At 42.5% G+C, this 21303-nt stretch overlaps 2 protein-coding genes across 2 annotated transcripts in view; one reads left to right on the top strand and one right to left on the bottom strand.

Annotated features, from left to right (window-relative positions):
• The window catches only part of LOC135431703 (elongation factor-like GTPase 1), a 96097-nt gene that overhangs the window by 59275 nt on the left and 15519 nt on the right, over window positions 1–21303 (top strand). The window lies entirely within an intron of this gene.
• Window positions 6252–21174, bottom strand: aos (argos). Its single transcript, XM_064687404.1, has 4 exons — window positions 20136–21174; window positions 6999–7588; window positions 6756–6927; window positions 6252–6686 (listed from the first exon to the last, which is right to left on the bottom strand). The coding sequence occupies exons 1-4, from the start codon at window positions 20625–20627 to the stop codon at window positions 6474–6476; spliced, it is 1467 nt and encodes a 488-aa protein (XP_064543474.1). The 5' UTR covers window positions 20628–21174; the 3' UTR covers window positions 6252–6473.

Genomic DNA, 21303 nt, shown 5'->3' with positions numbered 1-21303 from the left:
TCACTCTCGCCCTTGCTCCATTGGGTTTGGCATTAAAAAGCCATTACGCTTCCAACACTTTGCGTTATTTGCGCAGAGACCGCCCGTTTATCAATTTGAATCAATTACAACAGAGTACCACAATTTTTTCGGTGGCCCTCTAATAGCTCTGATTAATGGCTTATCATTGGGGCGCGCTGAGCAGCAACTCTTGGGCTCTTGGGCTCTTGGGCTGCGGAAAGGCAAATTACAAGCGCCGTTAAAATTTCACTTTCTAAGAAAAAGAGTTGGCAGCAACAGGTGAAATCTTTCTCCCAGCTTCCTGTGTCAGCGCCTGAGGAAGAGGTGCAGCTTAAGAGAAAGAAACAAAAAGCCGTACATGAGAGTTGAGTAAAAATATTAAGAATAATTATGCCGGGAAAATTGATAAGGCAGCTGCCTAATGTTGTGCAATTAAATTCATAAGCGCCTCAACCTGTGGGGCAGCCTAATTTTGCAGTTGTTGGTGGGCAGGTGGGCCAGGAGGGGCAACAAAACGTGGCTAATTAGTGGAGTAAAAGTGGCCAAAAAAAAAGAAATGAAGAAATTTACGTAGAACACCAAGAAGAAAAACTTTAAGACATGCAATGCTTGGTAGTTCTTCGCTCATCAGTCGATTCTATAAGGCGGATACTATTAGCTGGCCTTTTGTCATGTTGTTGTCTAATTTGTGTTTTTGTTTCTGTTGTTGTGTTTTGGGTTTTTAATGATTTGAAAGAAAGTTATGCGCTGGATTTTCTAATGACAGCCCCCGAACCGCCCAACTGTCTTTAAGATCTATTGTCAGCGCTCTATCAAGTTCGTTTGAATGAAAATAGAAAACCGAAATTCGAAACTCCAAAAGCCATCCATCCTAACTATCGCTGTGCCATGCAAATCTCTGCCAGCGGCCATGGAGCAGCTAATCAATCAATATGATGCTAGCCAAGCACAGTAGCTAATGCCCCGGCTCACTGGAGGAGTCACATGGAGTCACATGGAGTCACAGAGTCATAAATATGTTTGATGTGAAGGCAGACACCTCAACACGGCATTAAACACGAAATAAATAATTAGCCATCAAATCTTGTCGTCGTTGTTGTTGTTGTTGTTGTTGTTAAACAAAATGTGCAGCAGAAGCTGCTGAGGCTAAAATGAATTTGCTAAAAATGAAAACTTTCGCCAGCAGATATAATGAATGTTGCGTATTGACAGCTGGCCAGCGGGTGGGTTAGTCTACCTGGAGCTAAAAGGGAAGCCGAGAAAATCGCACAGGTTGGCAAATAAATGCCAACATTCTGCTCAAGAACTCGCATGTTGCAATATAATAGGAAGCCAGGCTCGTGTACTTGAACTGTGTGTCGAGGGTTAGCTGCGATTTATTTAATGGTTTTTTAGAAAAACATTCTTGAAGCCATAAAGTTGTTATGCTGCTCTCTAGCACTTGTGCAATTGATATATATATTCAACAGCTATAATTAAGAGATTTTTATAGCATTAGGTTTCACAGTTTATAGCTAGCACCCAGCTGTAATGATTTTTCATATAACAAGAAATATATATGCGACGCCTCATTTCGCTTTTTTAATCACATTTTTTGCTGTTCTTTAAGTTTTGCTCTTTATTATTTAAGTAGGCCAGTTAAGCGACAGATGCTATATATTCCCCTTAAAACTTATTGTAACGAATCTTGGTGCCAAAATAGATTTTAGACTAGACCTGGCAAGCTTCGTTCGGGGTTTCGGGAAATTCCACCCGCTTGTGTGGAAAAATCGTGAAAAACGTTTCTATGAAGTTTTTTTGTTTACCGTCCGGTCGGTTTCAAACTTATTTTCAAAGATCTTTGAGAGAATTTATTTTATACGTGCCAAGGGCAAAGCCGGGGTATACCCGCTTGTATCCTATATAGACATAGGTCTAAATTTCCCAATCTCCTAACTCGGCCAAAAGTCAACTGATTTTCATAAAGTATGGCTTTTTGTTCATGGGTTGGCCTCTAGATCAATTTGACATCTAAATCTGACAACATAATTTTTACTCAAAATTCATGTAAAAATGGTACCCTCAAATATCTTACATAGACATTGGTCAAAATTTCCCACCCTCATAGTTTGGCGTCTAGATAAATTTTGCATCCAAACCTGGCAATATTATTTTTGGTCGAAATTCATGTTGAAATGGTACCCTCAAATATCTTATATAGACATAGGTCGAAATTTCCCACCCCCATAACTTGGTCAAATCTCATCCGATTTTCATAAAGTATGCCTTTTTGTTCATGGTTTAGCCTCTTAATAAATGTTGCATCTAAATCTAGCAACATTATTTTTGGTCGAAATTCATGTCAAAGTGGTACCCTCAAATATCCTTTATAGACTTAGGTCAAAATTTCCCAACCTCATAACTCGGTCAAAACTCAACCGATTTTCATAAAGTATGGCTTTTTGTTAATGATTTGGCCCCTAGATCAATATGGCATTCAAATCTGGCAACATTATTTTTGGTCGAAATTCATGTGAAAATGGGACCCTCAAATATCTTACATAGACATAGGTCAAAATTTCCCACCCTCATAACTCGGTCAAAACTCAATATATGCATATTTCTTATATATAGTTCAACCTTTAAATCTTATCCATGCAGCTAAGTCTTGAGGAAAAAAAACATAGGACCGCTGCATCAGATTGTTTCTATAGAAAATATTGTTTGGTTATTGTTGGAGAATGTTCTCTTTATGGTCTCACTTTTAGGCCACTTTCAGTTATCTGTTAAATATCATAGCACTATCAGATAGCCACTAATTACCAGCATAACCCACGGCTTGTTGACCAATTTATAAAAATCTTCTTGTGGCTGCCATTGTCAACGTGTTGTGACTTAACCCAATTCAGCAGGAGGGCAACAGCAGCAACAACAGCAGCAAAAACAACAAAAGCAACAGCAACAACAGCGACAAGAATGAATTACGAGTATTTTTCCTTATTTTCTTGTTAGTGCTGCAATTTGGCGTCTGAATGCGCGAATTTCATTTCCAACTAATAAAAAAAAAAAAACTGTTGCCCGTTGCGGCTTAAACTCTAATTAACGCCTCATCTGCGGTGGCGAAGGTGAAGACTTGCCCCTCCAACTCCGCCCCGTCCTACTCTTTGCCTGGTTAGAGAGATTGTCTGTAACCCAACGTAATGCTATGAACTGTCTTGACGTTGTGCCCATTCTGTCTGCTTGAGAACGTAGCGCAGTAGGTGGAGCACGCCGGAGCCGGGGCCGGAGCACGGGGAGGGAAGAAGAGCCACTTTTAGAATCTTTTACGGTATTTCCACAGCTCACGTCGCCCAATTAGACGCACTTTAAGGGGTCATTAAATGTTGTATATATATGTGATTTGATTATTATTAATAATTTCGCGTTTTTTATGCATTTTAAAGACCAGCTGTAATTGCAGCGGCAAAGTCGTGCCTCGATGGTTTAGCGGCTTTGTGGACACCGAGGTTCATATCTAAAATCTCAAATGTCGGCCGTGTTGCTCTTGTTGTTGTTGTTGCTGTAGTTGTTGCAGTTGTTTGGAGTCGAGTTTTTAACGCGCTCAGCTTCCGGTTGGAGTCGTAAAAAACAAAAAACAAAAAAAAAACTGCTCCTCTTTCGTCTATGGCTATGTTAGCACTTGTTGTTGTTTGGCTTTTACGATTTACTTTTTTTTTTGTGTTTTTGCCACGCTGTTTTTACACCACGTTCGAAACTTTTTTATATGCTTGTTTCTTGATAATTTTTCTCTGCCTCTCTCTCTCTCTCTCTCTCCCGCGTTTTTTATGTTTTCATTTCTTGGCCTCGTCGCGCGTTAATTGAATTTGCGGCATCGCTCGCCCGCTCCGCCCCAATCGTCAATCCCATAGTCCCAACTCTATCTTGGTTACACCCAGTCGCGTCCAGTCTATTTGCTGCGCTATTTATTTAATTATATTGCCGCTCACTGACTCCGACACTGGTTACTTCTTCTTCTTCAATTGCCTTTCTAGCCAGCTATTTGCTTGCCTTCTCTTCATTTGGTTTTCAATTCATAATTTGCATTTTGCAGTTGCTTAAACTTCATAGTTCCATAAGTTTAATTGTTTTTGTTTTTATTTGCTGTTTTCTACCAGGAAGTAGTCGACTTTTTGCTTGAATAACCATCGCATAATAAATAAAACCAGGCAAACATTCTTCTCCGAAGTGTGGCTACATTTCTTAAATTCGCTTTAAAAATTCTATTTTCTCCAATGCAATTTAATCGAGGCAATAGCAGCAGGTTTGTGCACTCACTGCTTAGCAAAGTTTCATACCAAAGTCTCAGCATGATCGCGGCTGCCTATCGCTTAGGCTGAAAATATTTGTTGCATACATTTTGGGGCGTACAAAAAATGGGTGCCATAATGCGCCATATCTCCGATTTCCGATGTCCGATTTCGGAATGATATACCTCCTTCTTCTCGTACGGATCCCGACTATCGATTGACACCAAAAAATCTGAATTCTAAGAAATGGCCCAATTTGAGAAAAACTGCTATGTTTTTTGCAAACATGACGATGTTGGCCGAAAATGGGCGTGACCACGAGTCGAACGAGACCAATCTTTCCAAGATCGGGGCTTATTTGGCCGAGATACAGCGATTTAAAAAACGCGAAAATATGCCGTTCTAATTTTGAAGATCTTATCGTTTTTTCCGATAATTCGGCTAAAAATTCCGATTTTGGAAAGTTATACCTTTTTGAACTCGTACCGATCTCTGGAATCGACTTGCATACCACGTTTTTTGGATTTTGTTTGGAAATCCAAAATTTGTGAAAAAAAAACAGGCAGACGAACAAAAATGAAAAATTTCATTGCATACCCAAACGGAGCGGTGGAGCAGCTGAAGTACCAGTACGGATCTGCTTTAGGGAGGAGGAACGCTCCGCAGGGAGTCTTCCTGCGCAATCCACAACAGCTACAAATACTTAGAGAGGCGTTGAACCTATAGTAAAACACATCTCAAGTATCACAGGAGCCCTGAAAAGCAGATTAGGCAAATTCAGATGGCTGCTCAACAGTATCTTTAAAAAACAAAGTAAAACTGCCTAGGCTCCTGCCTGGCGATATGGTATTCAAGTTTACGGTATTGCTGCAAAATCGAGCCTTACGAAAATCGGGGTATTTCAAGCAAAAACGCTCCGCTATCTGTCTGCTCCCTCTGGTATATATAACTTCCGATTTGGAAAAAGACCTAGGAGTGCCCAAAGTCGGGGACTTCATTAACAAACAGACTGCAAACTATATAACGCGATTGGGAAAACATCCAAATCGACTGGCTAGGCGCCTTCCAAAGAGGCGTCGAATTGGAGGAGTCCGAACGCGGAGGAGATTGCGGAGGTCTCATCGAATCGATCTCCCAGATCGATATACATATATATATAAAAAAAGTATTTTAGTCGCAATCTATAGCATATATGTATATTCCAAATAATATATCCATATTTCTAGTTGTTCTAATCCTTAAATTCAAAAGACTTGTTTTAAGTGTAGTTAAAATATGTCCTTCCGTATACATAATTTATTTTATTTTTGCTCGTTTTGGTCTTTATAAAAATAATAATAATAATAAAAAGAACACACGCCGAAATATAGTGCCTAATACTTAAATAGCGCAAATACTTGGATAGTACATTCGTAGGGGGAATTGATTACAATGTGTTAAGGATTAAAGAGAATTTTACAATTGAAAGAATTTTACAATTATAAAGTTACGATTAATATCTAAAGTAGTTATATATATATTTTCGTAAAAATATTAAAGCAAACATATTTTCGAGTTTGTTTATTTAAACATTCTCTTATTGTTTTTTCAAGTGTACTTTTTTAGTGCAAATTTGTTAGTTGTGACAGTTTCAAACTGTTTTTCGTATATAACTTTTTTCGGAATTTTTCACTGCATACTAATTTGGCACTCATGGGATTTATTCGAAGTTGGAATTAAATTTAATGCTTTGAAATTGCTGTACTTTAGCTCTTATATTAAAAAAGTAAATTGCGTAATATATATACAATTAATACGAGAGGGGGGGACACAGAGAGTGGGCAAAGTGGGGAAGGGGGGGGGGGGGGGTCTGTATAATTATATAGTGTGCTATGTTACAGATTTAAGAACGCTCTTTATAAATATTTATTACAAATGATTTGTATAACAAAACTGCGCCTTAGAACTAATTAAATATTCGTATTTATTATTATTATTTTATATATATTTTTTTTTATGATTTATGACCAAATTTTGGTAGCAACAAAAAACCTTTTTTACACGCACACACACACGCACACACTCATACACACACATGCACATAAATTAGTTGTAGTTTGTAGTTTTAGTTTGTCAGTTTTAATTGTTAACTTGGCGAGACTCAATTGGCTCAGTCGAGTGCTAGATAAACCTATATAAACCCATATACAATCATATTAGATCGTCAGTTCAATCGTTGGCCATGCAATAGCCGGAATATGTCTGTATATTGTCCTCCAGAAAACTCTCGCCCGCTATAACGCCCGACTGTGTGTGATGGCTGGGACAGCGATGACCCTTGGGGCACTGGCACAGCGAATTGATGTTGACCTCGTCGAGAAACTCCTGACGTTTACGCACCGTAAACAGCTTGCACGGCTGCTTGCGCTGGCAGCGTAGGCGCTGCAGGTAGAAGAGGAAGCAGAGCTTAGCTGGAGAGATTTGACTGGGTTTGGGATGGGGCTAACTTACCGTCAGCGGGGAGCAGGCGAATAGATAGCGATAGGATGTGCTGCTGTTGGGCACCGGCTCGCGTTTGGCCAGATAGGTGACCGAGTTCTTGGGACAGCGACAGTGCACGATCTGCTCGGTGACATTCAGCTCCGCGGCGGTGGTCAGTGTCCAGGTGTAGTCACGGAAGTGCCTGCAAAGCGGATGCAACAGGTTTAGCAAAGGGTGCAAAGGGGGTTAGCTAGAGCTCCGAGTTGAACTTACTTGCAGACGGGCAGCTTGTGCACCGGCTGGCACAGCTTGTAGTGCCTGGTCTTGTCCGCTATGGTATGGCCATCCTCCACGCCCAGGTTGCTCGGACAGCCGCCAATGAAGCTGGCCGCTTCCTTCAGACCGCGATGTCCCGAGTGACGCATGTGCGTCGCGCCGCGTGCTGGCGCCTGGGGCAGCTCATTGTCCGCCAGCTGCTCGTAGGCCGGCGGCAGCGCCTCATTGTAGTCCGGCGAGCGTTCCACATAGTCGCCGGCAGACGGCAGCTGCAGCTCGTCCTCGTAGACAGCGCCCAGTTTCTGCATGAGCTTCTTCAGATGCAGACTCTCGTACTTCTTGTCCTGGTGCCCGGCCAGCAGCAGGCGCTTGTGCTGCAACAGTTTCTCCTTCTCGTAGTAGCTTCGGAATTTCTGGCCCTCAGTCAACGTGCCATGCGCGTGCTCATGATGGTGCACTATGACATTGTTGGGCATGCGATTCGATTCGGGACAGCGACACTGGCGCTCTATCCAGGGCGTCTCGTACAGGTCGATCTTGGAGCAGACCGCATTCGGTGCACACACGGGCAAATCGGCCTCGGAGTCCTGTAGGAGAGAAAACAGAGCATGGGGAAACTTATTTACTGGCAATTTGACAAGTTGATTTCAGTTTTCCTTTTGTAGGCACTGTAAATACGCCTCTTTTGTGCGCCACATTTGCATAGCCAAGTGGCAGCACGTCGTCGAATCTGAACGAGTCATTGAAATAATTTCATTCATAGCCCAGCCAAGAACTGCCCAGCCGAAGAGCCCGACAAGAGCGGGCATTGGATTTGCTCTAAGTTTGAAGTGCCCATTCGTAGGCCATTCAAAGCATTAACAGTCCGGGGGGTTGCCCTTTAACGAGGGGGTGAAGGGGAGACCAAGTGAAAGGCAGACACTAGACAGAAGCTATTTGGACTTGGAGCAGAAGGCAGCTACCGATTGTGGGCTACTCTGTTGCTGAAAAGTTTGGGTATTATGGATTAAGAGCATAAAAGTGGACAAGGTTTGAATAAAAACATATGTGTATGGATCTCATCTCTCAAGTAGATAATAAGCTAACCTTACAGTACAGGGGTCACTCGCTAATTAGAACCAGCAAGAAGAAAGCAATGGTACGAAAATCATAACCTTAACCCAAATGCATATCACATATGAACTCTTTGCTCGGTCGACAAACAGTTTGTCTAACCCAAGCTAAACTACTTGCTACTAATCCTATATATTCCATTTGCCTTTTGGCAATGGAGTATCGAAAAAAGTTCTTTAGGGACAACAGCTTCTAAATATAACTTGATTAACATATGTGCCCATCCTAACTATGCCATATCAACCCTCTAACCCTCCAGCTTATGTGGGTGTGTTTGTTTGTTTGTTTGGGCTGCTCCGAGTCCATTCTGTAAACATCCAAAGCAGATACGTTTCATTAATTGAATTCCAAACGCCAAGCATGTTGTTGTCCGTTGAAGCGAATGTCCTGTGTGTGTGGATGTCCTTACACCTTGTTTACTTAATCCTATTTTATTCCTAGCTCTCTCTTGGTTCACATAAAAGCTTATGTTAGTATCTTGTTGATCCTCTACGCGCTATAAACATAAAATTCAACTGGCAGCTGCGGACTTTTAGTTTAGTTTTGTTTTGTTTCTCGCTCGATTCGCTGGCTTTTTATGTTGTGCTCCTCTGCCCTTGTCATTTATCCCTCTCATTTGATTTTATTGTATGGCACTCTGGCGACAACAACACGCACGCATATGAGCAACAACAACAACAGCAACAACAGAACAAACACAACAACAACAACACGTTTCCAATGAAATTATCGAAAGCAATCAATTTTTTAAGTGAAACTTCTTTCAACTGGTACCTTTTTGACAACTCTCTAGATGTTGTTGTCGCTGGCTTGGGTCCTTTTCTGTTTTGGTACTCTTTATACCCTGTAACCAAATGGGCAAAAGCAGTTCGACTAACTGGGTCCATCTGAATGATGTATACGAGTATAAGAAGTATAAGAGTATACGAAATTTGAATGTAGCTTCTATTATAAGACATTTTTCCTCTTCGATAACTTCTATAACATTTTCTCGAAATTGATAAATTTGTGTTTTTCGGAATATCTCGAGGATTATAAAGGGTAGAAGCACTAAATTTGGTATGTAGGTTCTCGTGGAGTGCACACACATGAAAAACATTTCACTTTTTAGATACCTTACAAAATTTTAAAATATTGGATTTTTTTATAAATATTTCCTTATAATTTGTATGTCGTATATATGCCTGTTCATAGGGTATCTTCTAGTTGGTCACCCACCACTGGAGCATTTTAATTTGCTTTTTATTTTTTTTTGGTCTTTTGTTTGGTTTCGATTTCAATTTGATTTTGTGTTTTTTTCCCCCATTTCTTACTGATTTGTATTCAAATTATTTTTATAATGAAATCAATAGGCCGTTTCCAGGCGTTCTCGTTGTGAAGTGAGTTGCACCTGCCTCGAGCACAGCTACCTGCGCGTCCTGATCCCACTCCCTTACACTATCTGTCTCCTCTCCCCTGCTCTCCTCTCCTCTCGTCTCTTCTCTCCTTCTGCTGCTGCTGCTTCGTTTACTTAGCGCGTCCGTGTCGTACCGGAAGTCCGGAAGTGATTTAGTGCAGGCGACCGCCTGGCGGAAGTAAATAAATATGTAAGTGCAGCACACACACATACACACAGACACACTTAAACACGCACATGTGTGTGTGTTCTTTCAAAAGGGATTAGCACTGCGCTGGGCCGAACCGGAAGTAAGGCAAAGCCAAAGCCAAACAGGTTGCCTTGCCTGACCTTTTACCTTTAGCTTCCTCTCTCTCTCTCTATCTTTCTCGCTCTCGCTCTCCTCTCTCTTTCTCCCTCTCCGTCTATTGCGGAAGTTACAGCCGTCTGCCCTAATGTCCTCTGCTTTGGTTTATTAGTTTTATTTACTTCCGCTCACAATTTACTTCCGCATTTTGCTGGAAATTAAGCAAAAAATCGCGCGTTTCCCACGCGTTTTTGACCTACTTTTTGTTGTTGTTGTTGTTGGTTGTTCTTATAAATGGCGGCACCTGCCCGTTCTGCCAGCTGCAGCTAGTTCCTGCTCATGTTTAGCCTTAACCCTTTGTTGACAACATTTTTTTTAAGCATATGCCAAGCTTTGTTCATGCCTTACGCGCCCTTGCATTATGTGGATGCCCCATTGGAATTCCCGGGGGCTGGGCACTTGAGGGAAACCTTTGTCGTGCTGGCAGGATATGCTTATGTAAGGAGCTGTGTCTGTCTACGCTGCTGCTGCCGGGCTGTAAGCAGCGTGGGAAATTCTTTGAAATTCGAGCATGTTTATTGACAGCCCCCACCCCTCCCTCCTCTGCTCTGCTACCTCAACTGGGGGTAGCTGGAATCATGCTGCGCCTGGAAGTGGCACTTCTGAGAAGCCGTTAAACACACACCCGCTGAGTTTACCATATTGATAAGCAAAATTTGTGTGTGTTAGAATGGGGCAAACATGCCCCCTTTTGCCCGAAAGATAAACAACAAGCCGAAGAAGTCGCAGTCAAAGCCAAGAACCAAGAAAGTTTATGCCCAGACAGTAAAAGTTGCTGCTGCTAAAGAAAAACAAAACTCACACAGACACAGACACAGACCGGATATCCGGTTTAACGCGAGCAAAAGGGTGGGGCACACGTGGAGTCGCCGCCGCCTGCCGCCTGCTGCCTGCTGCTGCTGCTGCGACACTTTATAATTTGCTCGGAGCTCAGCACGCGCGCGCTCCACAAACAATTAGCCTCATGTGTGTCAAAGTGCAAGAGGAGACAGAAAAAGCCAAATGTGGCAGGGGCCAAAAGGGCGCAGCGGAAGTCGAGAGCAGCAGACAAATGAATGGCGGCGACCATGCAACGTGATGCGGCAAGCACCGAACAACTTTTGACTTCCCCAACTGCAGCAAGAGCTTCGGTTTTTGAAGCTGCTTTAAGAGCTGTCAAAGGGTTTTACGCACGCTCGTTTAATTGAATCAAATTAACCCCCACAACCCCACCAAAAATGCAGAAGAAGCAGCAGCAGAAGATGATGATGATGAAGTAGAAGAAGAAGAAGAAGCGACTGCCGCTTGTCATGCCTCATGTGGCTGGGGGCATGCTTGGAATTCTGCGCCACAAGAGTTGAGCACCGGAAGCGCTGCTGCCACAAAGATGACAATGACTTATACAATATTCTGTATACCCTGTTAAAAGAGAGCGAATGAGAAGGTGTGGCATGATAATGGGGAAAACGTTTGTGTTAGATAGAAGAAGGAAAGATAAAAGGGAATAGATATATTATGATAGGATATTATAGTCTTTATGAACTCAGAAACTATTGCCAGCAAGAAAATATAAATAATGGTCTGGGTATATATTTGACCTGAGAAACTATTAGACCTAATGCTAATCAATAAGGTCTAACTTTTCTGATTCCTAAACCTGAGAAACGTTTGTGATAGAATATGCTCTAAACCGATAAAGGATAATATATATATTATATATAACTGTGTAGGCATCTATTTGAACTCAGAAACTATTCGACCTAGAGTCAGAAAATTTAGTATGTCCATACTTATATTTTACATTAAGTATGTAAATATCCGTTTTCTTGCCAAACTAGCCAGGTTTCCCTTTAATTGAATCTGTGAATTATAAGAGCTCTAGTTATCAAATTTTGGTATAGGGCTTCTCTGATATTAAACAATAAGAGAGTATATTTCTGTTTCCAGAAAACTTCGATAACTTCTCTTTCAGGAATTTTCTTACATAGTGTTATATCTGTTTGTCTTCTTAATAAGCAACTTAATAATATATGCAAAAGTGAAGCGGAAAGACAGCAAACACTTCTTACAGGGTACACCTCAGTCGAGCATTGCTGTCTATAACATTGCAGCTTGTTCTATGGCTGCCAATCGGGAGTGCGAGGGGCGAGCGTAATTTAGTCAGTTGCATAGCTGGCATGCCAATGCATCGTGCTTGGGCTTTTGTCTTTACGCTGGCTCCAGCCCGAGTCCCAGCCCGCCCCTGCCCCCTGCCCCTGCCCCCTGCTCCCTCCCGCCTGCTGCTCTGGCTGCCATTCATTAGCCAGCCGGCTTGGGGGAAGCCTTTGATTGTCGCTTAGCGGCGACAGCGTAATTTGAGCCTGTGGAGCTAACTAACTGACGGACGAACTGACTGGCTGGCTGTTGCGCTGATAGGCAGTGTGTACTGTAGACAGTGGGTACTGGCTGCTGCACCTGCCGCTATCAATAACCCAAACGGCTTGACATGACGCGCGCAAAATGCCAACAAAAGGACATGCCACAAAGGATCGACCTGCTTTGTGTGCGTGTGTGTGTGTATGCGTGTGTGTTGCCAATCAGTGACATAAATTTCTCGAATGCCGGAAGAGCTGCCTAAAGAAATGCTTGGGCATGTCAGTGCGGCTGGCAGGGATCGGTGTTTGGTTCCCATGAGGGCGTTGACGCACAAAGACGCACACGAACGGCGGATGACGTGGGACGCACCGACGGACCGACGGACGGACGCCGGCTGCTGCACATGCGCCGCCGAGACGCTGCTGCTTCAGCTGATCTTCGTAGCCGTTAGACACTTGTGCCAGGCGGCTGCCGTTGCTGTGGCAGGTAGTTTTGCCCGTGCAACAATCTGTTGTCTATGCGGGGCTCTCTACTGTTATCTTTTGTCTGTGCGTTAATGATTTTTCTATACATTTCCTCTTACTTGTATTATTACTAGTTTTTTGTTGTTGTCTTGTTGTTTCCACATTTTCCCCATGCGCAAGAATTATGCAATCTGGCGTCGCACATGTGGCCAGATCTAACACAGATGCACAGCCTATGTCTGGGGCTGTTTGTTGGTCACCTCACGCTGTTTACACGAAAATTCAATTAAAATTGGAAATTGTTTTTTTTCTGTTTTTTTCGGAGCGGAAGCGGCGGCTGGCAGAAGCTTCTAACCGTCGTGCGGAAGTCACACGGAAGTTGTTTTGGGCCGCAACTTCCAACACAGCATCCACTTAATCTTCATCCGCCTCTCAAAATTGTTTGGTTATTTGTTTGTATTTTCTTCTTTCGTTTCGAACCAAGAAATTCCAATGAAAACATTTAGAACTACGACTGGGCCTGGGCCTGGGCCGATTGCCTCTCTGGACAGCGAGCCGGAAGTAAGCTGATTCTGTTCTTATTCTTCGCCTGCCGCACACATATTTTGCATAGCCCGAGTCTTGGACTTGGTCTGAGTCTGGGTCTGGCTCTGAGTTCCAGCTTAAATGTGGCCTGCGGTGGCTAGGACCCGGCCGGGGCAGGGGGGGAGTTTGGCTTACTGGGAACTGGCCGTGCCACTTTGGCGCGCCTTAACGGAAACTTGCCAACCTCAACGGCAAAATAAAAACACAACCAAGAGTGCTTCAGTCGGGGTTGAACGACTAACCAATGCCCTGTAGCCGGCTTTCAATTGTCGTTATACGAGATCCTAACTTTAACCAGCTTCTCAGCTCAGTTTATTCTTGAATAACTTTTATGTTTATTACATTTTATGCTTTATGTTTTAGAGGCATACAAATTTTAATCAAACTTCTGCGGATACCAAAAAATCATTTGGATCATCTAAAATGACATCTAGTTTTAGGGTTGAAAAATTAAGTCCATGTTAGATGTGAAATATATCTTTGTATGCTGAAGCAAAACCTCTTAAAATACTCGAGAAAATTCTGAAAGCCAAAAATGGAAGGAGTTATATATATATTATTATTTGGTTATTTCTTTGGCTGGCTCGAGGTCCGGCAAAGAAATAATTATAAAATGGAAAGGTCGCCAAATTCAACATTATATATTATATATTAATACATTATATTCATACATTGATCTGTGATATATGGCACATTTCTGCCTCCTCATTCATTTTCCTCCAAAAATGATCCCCAAGTCTGCATAACAACTTCAACCTCATCATGCCCATTTTCAAACAATTTTCAAGGGGTATAGGCTGTGGCAAAACAAAAAAATTTCATTCATAAAAGCGCAAAAATGCCAAAAGGAAGCAACCGCAGCACAAACAAAAAAAAAAACGGTCACTGGACGTCGTCATTGTGCAGGGGTTGCTGCGGCAGCTGCGGGGCAACTCTGACTGAGGCGGTGAGAGGGGTGAGAGGGGGGGGGGTCGGGGGAAGTTGTATAGTTTATGGATTGGTTAGGAACGCTGCTGGGGAACTGGTTTGCCAGTTTGCGGGCCAATTGCAGCTGAAGTGGGCATCTCGCTCGAGCATGTTGCTGCCGTTGTCCATTGTTATTGTTGCTGTTGCTGGCAGCGGCAGCAACATTGGATTTTGCGTAGCTTGTTGATCGTCACAATTAATAAACGTCTACGCACACGGACATCCACTAACCACATCCACATCCACATTCGCATTCGCATTCACATTCTGTTGCACATCCTCAGCCGCAACGGAAAAAAGCAATTCATTCATACAGACAAAAAGGGGAGACAACAACAACAACAACTGCAGCAGCAACAGCAACGTGGCATAGTTGTTGCCTTTGTAATTGTTGCTTTAGCCAAACCGCAAAATGTTGCTGCCGGTCTGTAAACATGTTGCTGGCGGTAACTGTTGCTGCTGCTGCTGCTGCTGCTGCTGCTGCTGCTGCTGCTGTTGTCTCCTTTTACGCTTTGCTAAATAAATCAATCTTGGCTGCCTGCTCTATTGTTGTTGTTGTTGTTGCTGTTGCTGCTGTTTTCAGCATTTTTATGAATGAAAAGTTGCTGCCGCTTGTTGTTGCCGTGTGCGTGCTGCTGCTGCTGCTTGTTGTTGTTGCTGTTGTTGCCGCAGTTTTTCGCAATTTTTAATGAATGACAGCAACCGAGCAACAGCAGCAACAATTGCGCGTAGCTTTTTGTTGTGGACGTTGTTTTTTTTTTTGTTGATCGCTCGCTTCGTCTGTTAATTACGATCGAGTTGCAGTTGCTGCCCGCCACGCGGCCCCCCCAAACCAGTCTGTTGTTTTGTTTAATGAACACATGCGCAGTTGCTGTTGTTGTTTTTGTTGTTGTTGCCGTTGCTGTTATTGCTCGCGCGCGGTTTTTATGAATGAATGAATCAACAACAACAGCAGCGGCAGCGGCGGCAGCAGCAATACGCGCCCCGTTTGCGTATTTATAGTTATTTATTTTTGCTGCCGTCGCCAGCCGCTGTAAACAATGCGCCTTTGGCACGTAATTAGCACACTTACAGATAGCAGCAGCAACAGCAGCAACAACAACAGCAGCAGCAGCAGCAACAACAAGCCACGGCAGAAGCAACCAAATTGGAACGTGTCCGTCAATAACTGTAACAAGGTCTTGGCTGAAACGGAAACTGGGCAACAGCAAACGATGATCAGAGCAACATTTCCGCTAGCTTTTCCAATGTGTTGCTCTTGCAACCCAGCAGCAACATTTCGATACAGCCATCGAATTCGTATGTGTTTTTCATTTGGTATTTTATCAAAAATTGTTACAAGTCGCATAAAAAAAAATAAGTTGACTTGGCGCGCGCGCCAGCTCCAAACTTGAGCCGATTGCCCCGAGCAACACGACAGCAACAACAGCAACAACAACAGCAGCAGCAATAGGTGCAACAACAACTTGGTAAAAAAAAATAAAAAAGTGGGCAAACTAGTTTTTCGGTATCCGAGCATCCGTTGGCTCAGGTTGTAGTTGGCTTTCAGGCATTTTTCTGAATGGAGCTCACTAAAAATTGTGAACTGGAATTTTTTTTAGGTGAATAATTGTGCTATGTTGTCGCTGTCGCTGTTGTTGTTGTTGTTGTTGTTGTTGTTGTTGTTGTTGTTGTGGTTGCTGTTGTCATTGATGTTGTTGTTGTGCGTTTTATGCTAATGCGTTAGACATTATTAAAAATATGTTTGCTCATAAGTGCACCGCGAGAAAAGCTGCAAGTGGCAAGTGCTCTAAAATACATGTTGTTCCTTATTTCAACCTTTTCGCTCAGTGTATGAGACTTGGCGTGCGGCTGAATTCTTTCTAGAATGTTATAGAAAGTCCTGGGCCTTTACTCAACACATTTTATTTATATATTTTAAATATTTGTTGTTCTTTTAAAACAATTTTTCGCTCAGTGTATTTGATATGCTAAACGCAGCTAAGAACTTTTGCTTCTTGTGCTTGTTGATTTCTTTTTTGGCATAATAAAAAGTCCAAAGTCTATGTTTTTTGAATATTTATTCTTCTTTTTATTCGATTTGATTTCGATAATTTTCGCTCAGTGCATGATTTATGCCAGACATAGCTGTTGTTATTATTATTGTCTACTCTCTTCGGGCATTTGATTTTTTTTTTTGTTTTTTGTTTTTCTTGTTTTCGCTTTGAATCCACATTGAATAATTTCTAAATTTAGCATAAAAAACATTCCCCCGACGTGAAAGGCATGAAGAAAAAAAAAAAAAATAATCTAAAAGAATGCGAAAATAAAAAACGAAACCCCTCGAGAAGTTGAAGTCGTAATATGAGCTACGCTTCGAACTGGAACTCTGGAAGTCGTCTCTCTGGCAACAATAAAAGCTAGGAATGCGCGTTTGTAAGTCGTGATAACTCGTGATTATTGATTAACGCGACTTCCACATTGAAGATGATTTACGGCCAGAGATCAGTTACACACACGGCCATAACGACCTTCAAGCTCGGGTTACCAAAAGCAACATACTCACACACACACACACACACACACATGATTGTAGGATATAATATAGCATGATTCGGCTTTGAAAGCCAGTTATCACAAGGCTCGTAAATTTTTATGACGACACTTTTATTGTGAATGCCTGCGGCGGAATTATCATAAAAATGCTCAAGATAGCAAAAAATACAAAATTGTAGACAGTTGGGGCCATTGTTGTTTCTCTTCTTCTTTTTTTGAAATAAAAAACAAAGGGCGTGGCTCGAGCATTTCGATCAACAACTGTGGCTCACATTGCGCATACGCACAGTTGGCCGTATAAAAAAAAATAAATAAAAATGCCGTTTTCACACCTGGCTGGCAAACAACAATAACAATAAAAGCACCCACGTGTCTGGCTCCGCTCGTCCGTCCGTCTGTCCGTTCGACTGTCCGTCCGTCTGTCAGCTGAGACATGTTTATGCTTGATTTGTTTATGCATTTCTCAGTCAATTGGAATTCTCAGCTCGGCCAGGCCACTTTGCCTAACTCATGCCAAGATCTTAACAACATGTCATTCATGTTATGTTGTTGTTGGCGTCAGCCAGCAACAGCTTGGGTTTTAGACGCTTTTAGCCATGCCACGCGCACAGCGACAACTCTTCGACTTGTTTAAGCCAAATATGCGTAGCTGATCTGCTTGTATATGGCCAACAAATCAGCGTTGTTGTTGTTGTTGTTGTTGTTGTTGCTGTTGTTGTTGTTGGCATTACCTATTCAAACATTTGGACGCTCTGTCGCTTTGCCATTCATACATAGATTGACTTGCCCAGCGAAGCGAAACGCAGTCGCAGTTGCTGTCGGCGTCGCTGTCGCAGTCGGCGTTGCCGTCCCATCACAGTTTTACGTTTTCATTCATTCGTCGTCGTCGTCGCCGTCGTCTCCTGGCCCCTCCCCTCCCCGCTCGCACCTCCTCCTCCTCTCACTCCTCGAACGTCACAGTTCTCGCTCATTCATCGCGCGCTGGCAACGCCATTTGCCATCGCGCTTCGTCGTATTTCATTCATGAATTTTCTTTCATTCAGCTTTGGCCGACCCCCCCCCTCCTTTCCTCATGCCCCTCTCTCTCTCTCCAACTCTCTGTAGCTCTCTCTCGCTTGCACACACAACAATCTCCCTGCTGCTGCTGCTAGTCGCTTCACGTTCCTGTCTGTTGTTGTTATTATTGTTGAAAACATTTTTAAATACCGGAACTGAATGTTTAGCGCTTTTAAGCATGGGAACTTTTTGTTTTCTTCTGCAAAGAAAAAAACTTTATCTATCCAGCTCCCTCTCTCTCTCTCTCCCTCCCTCTTTCACTCGCACTGCCTCTCTCTGCGCTTCTCTTAGCGTTTGTTTTGTTCTTCGAACAGGAATTTTGGCTTTTTTTCTATTTTAGGCGTTCTGCTTGCGTCCTGCTTTTTATGCCTTCCAAAATTTATTGCAGACATACGGATTTTGAAATTTATGGGCCACGCTGATGGCGCGTCGCCGAGCCATGCCGGACCCAGCCGTAGCGGTAGCTATGTGTGTTTTTTAGCTGCTGCGATCTAGCTGGAGGCTCTAACAAGTCTGAGATATGTGTCAGGAAATAGAGATTTAGATTTTGAGTTGTGATTGGATTACTACGTTTAATAAGTAGCGAAAATCTTCGAAAATCTAGTTGGGAATCATAAGAGTTGTATTTCAGAATTTACGCTATAATATATATACAATATGTTTGTAAGAAAAGTATTCTTAACTTTAGAAGAAGTCAAGATTAGCAACAGCTTTATACATATTTTCTTGGGAATTCTTCCAGAAGATTGCAAATATTTATAAATATCATTATTTTAGCTTCAGATATTCTTAAGTTAAATATTTTTATTTTAGCTTCAGAAATTCTTTGGTTAAATACTATTATTTCTAGACTATTACTTCAGAAATTCTCTAGTTATGAATATAGTTGGTTCGTAACTTCAGGAAAAATGAAAATAAAGTAGAACAAAATAGGAGATTTTCCGAAAGACAGCATATCTAACATACATATGTATATATTCATTTCTTATAAGTTCTTCTTAATCTTGATTTTCGTATCAGGAAGTTATCTTACAGCTGACTGCTAGAAAATCATAGTAAGTTCTAGCAACATTATTTCAACTGTATTTGCTTTACTCTTTGGCTGGTTTTTAAAAGTTTTTAGCAAATTTTATTTAAAATATTTGTTCCAATGAAAGAAAAAGAATATTTAATTAAATAGAAGAATCTCAAGTTAAGTTGGGAGGCTTTAGTTGATAAGGATTATTTTTAAAATATCAGAATATTATTGGCTTATTTTGATCACATTTTTAGGCTCATTAAAGAAACAACTTTTATAGTTTAATAAATTGAACAATTTGCTTTTTGCCTTGATTCCTATTTCCGACTTTATGTTTGCATTACTTATAACGATTGCTATAACTTCGAAGTTAGAAAAAGTATTTCTCTCAGTGTACAGTTAGCCTCATTTCTTTGACTTGTTTAGAGTGTCAATATTTTTGTGTTGATTGTTGTTGATATTTCACGCCTCAGCCAACTAGGGAGTGTTTTTTTTTTTTGTTTTGCTGGATACGAGTCTATGATTTAAGCTGAGCATGTATAGGGAAAAAAAACTGCAGCTAGTTGCTTGATTTATGGGTTCGGTTACAAATAAGTTTGATTGAATAACTGTTGTTGCTTTTTACAGCAAAGTTTTTTCGTGGAAAGATCGTATCGGAGCCGAGCTTGGCTTAGTCATGGGCCCAGTTGTTCGTGCCTCAACATATATTGAACTCTTGACCCGCAGCGCTAATTGTTTTATAAGGTATCGCAATTGCTCAGCGCTGAGTTTAATTGATCAAATGCGACGACAACAACAACAACAGCAGCAGCAACGTTGTCATGGAAAACATTGCGAGGCAACAAACAACTTTCATTTTTCATCTAAAGCGAGCGATGTTGCTGCTGCCGCTGCTGTTGCTGCTGTCGCTGTTGCTGCTGCTGCTGCAGTTGCAATTAAATGTGCCCCGTTTTGGTGGGTGTCAAGTGTAATGGCTTTTAAGAACGTCAATCTCTATAGGGCGGCAGCTAAATATAGACAATGCCCAAAGCGAGTTACAGCCACAGCCCCAAGTCGAAAACCTGCTGCTGTTGGCGGCATTTATTTTTTCACTAAAACTTTTTGGCGTGGGCTAACAGCCAGTTACAAATGGCAATAACAACAACAACTAACTTGGCCAGCAAGTCGCTGGAGCAGGTGTCGCTGCTGTTGCTGTTGCTGTTGCATTATGCAATCGCCGACAAGTTGTTTGCATAGATCAATGCGAAAAGGCAGCAACTGTTGCTGTTGTTATTAGCAGCTCCCTCTCCCTCTCCCTCTCTCTCCCTCTCTGTTTACTTACCCCAACTTGGTAGAGTATGCGCAGATCCTTGACGCTGTGCGCATGCTTGTTGCTGCTGCTGCTGCCGCTCAGTCGATGTTGCTGCTGCAGCATTTGGCGCGCACGTCGCCCCGCCTGTGCGGCAGGCTCCAGCTCCGACTGTTGCTGCTGCTGCTCCGCTGAGATGCTGACCACGGCAATAGTTAGCGGCTTTTCGCTGCTTGGCCTCGCCGTGCTGCTGGTTGTTGTTGCTGCTGCTGTGGCTGCCGCCTTGGGCGCACCTGTTAGCTCTTTGGGATCGTAGATGACATATTCCAAGCTCTTGTGCTTGGCATCGCTGTCAGCGCTGGCCGTTGGCGTCAGCTCGTACACCTCCAGCGGCAGGCGCGTGCTCTCTGCGCCGCCTGTCAACATCAGCAGCAGCAGCAACAGCAGCAACAGCAACGGCAACGGCAGCAACATAAGCCGCCGCCGCAGCAACAGCAGCAGCGAATGCGCACCTAAGCTGGCCATTCTATGTGTGTGTGTGCGAGTGTGTGTGTGTGTGTGTTTGGGTGTGTTGTGCGGCTGCGGTTGTTGTAATTGACACTTTTTTTTGTGGGCTTTTTTTTTTTGTAAGCAACAGCCTCCGTTGTCGTTGGCAAATCGAAGCGTTGATTGTTTTTCTTTTTAATATATGTATATATATATTTTGTGTCTGTTTGTGCTTTGGCTACAATTGCAGTTTGTTGTTGTTTTTGTTGCTGGTTTAAATTAGCCTTGGTCAGCAGCAACGGCCGCCTGGCCCAGTGGCTGGCAACATGCTACACACACACACACACACAGAGAGCAAGCGCGAGGCACAAATAACGCGATCAATTTACAAATTATAAAAATCAGGTTTAAGGCAACGATCGACGAACGATTAGCGTTGAATTAATTAACGATTATTGCTGCACACGTATATAGTATTTCGATTTGTTTCGATATCGTTGTAATATTTTGATAAAAAAACACTGAAAAACACGCGTCTCAACGAGTTTTGTGGCACGCGGTCAACTTTTGCTCGTCGTCTGCTCTGTGCAACCTCACAATTCGAACTGATCAAACAGAAAAACGAGCGACGGCAACTTCAACTGCCGCCGAGCGAACAGCGCGCGTGTGTGTGTGTGTGTAAACGAGTATCTGTGTGGCCAAGACTTGAATGAAC

Source organism: Drosophila montana, unplaced genomic scaffold (genome assembly GCF_035044405.1).
Source record: "Drosophila montana isolate Dmon_TW-CO22-7 unplaced genomic scaffold, ASM3504440v1 contig_1455_1, whole genome shotgun sequence".
NCBI classification, from domain to species: Eukaryota; Metazoa; Arthropoda; class Insecta; order Diptera; family Drosophilidae; genus Drosophila; species Drosophila montana.
This window is presented reverse-complemented; position numbering and strand designations above follow the sequence as displayed.

Bases quoted from the DNA above. Each gene is read 5' to 3' on its own strand.
- aos (XM_064687404.1), bottom strand. From the start codon at position 20,627: ATGGCCAGCTTAGGTGCGCATTCGCTGCTGCTGTTGCTGCGGCGGCGG. The intron at 7,589-20,135 runs GTAAGTAAACAG...TCTCTCCTACAG, and splicing joins GCATACTCTACCAAGTTGGG to GACTCCGAGGCCGATTTGCC. The intron at 6,687-6,755 runs GTAAGTTAGCCC...TTCTACCTGCAG, and splicing joins TCGCCTGCTCCCCGCTGACG to CGCCTACGCTGCCAGCGCAA.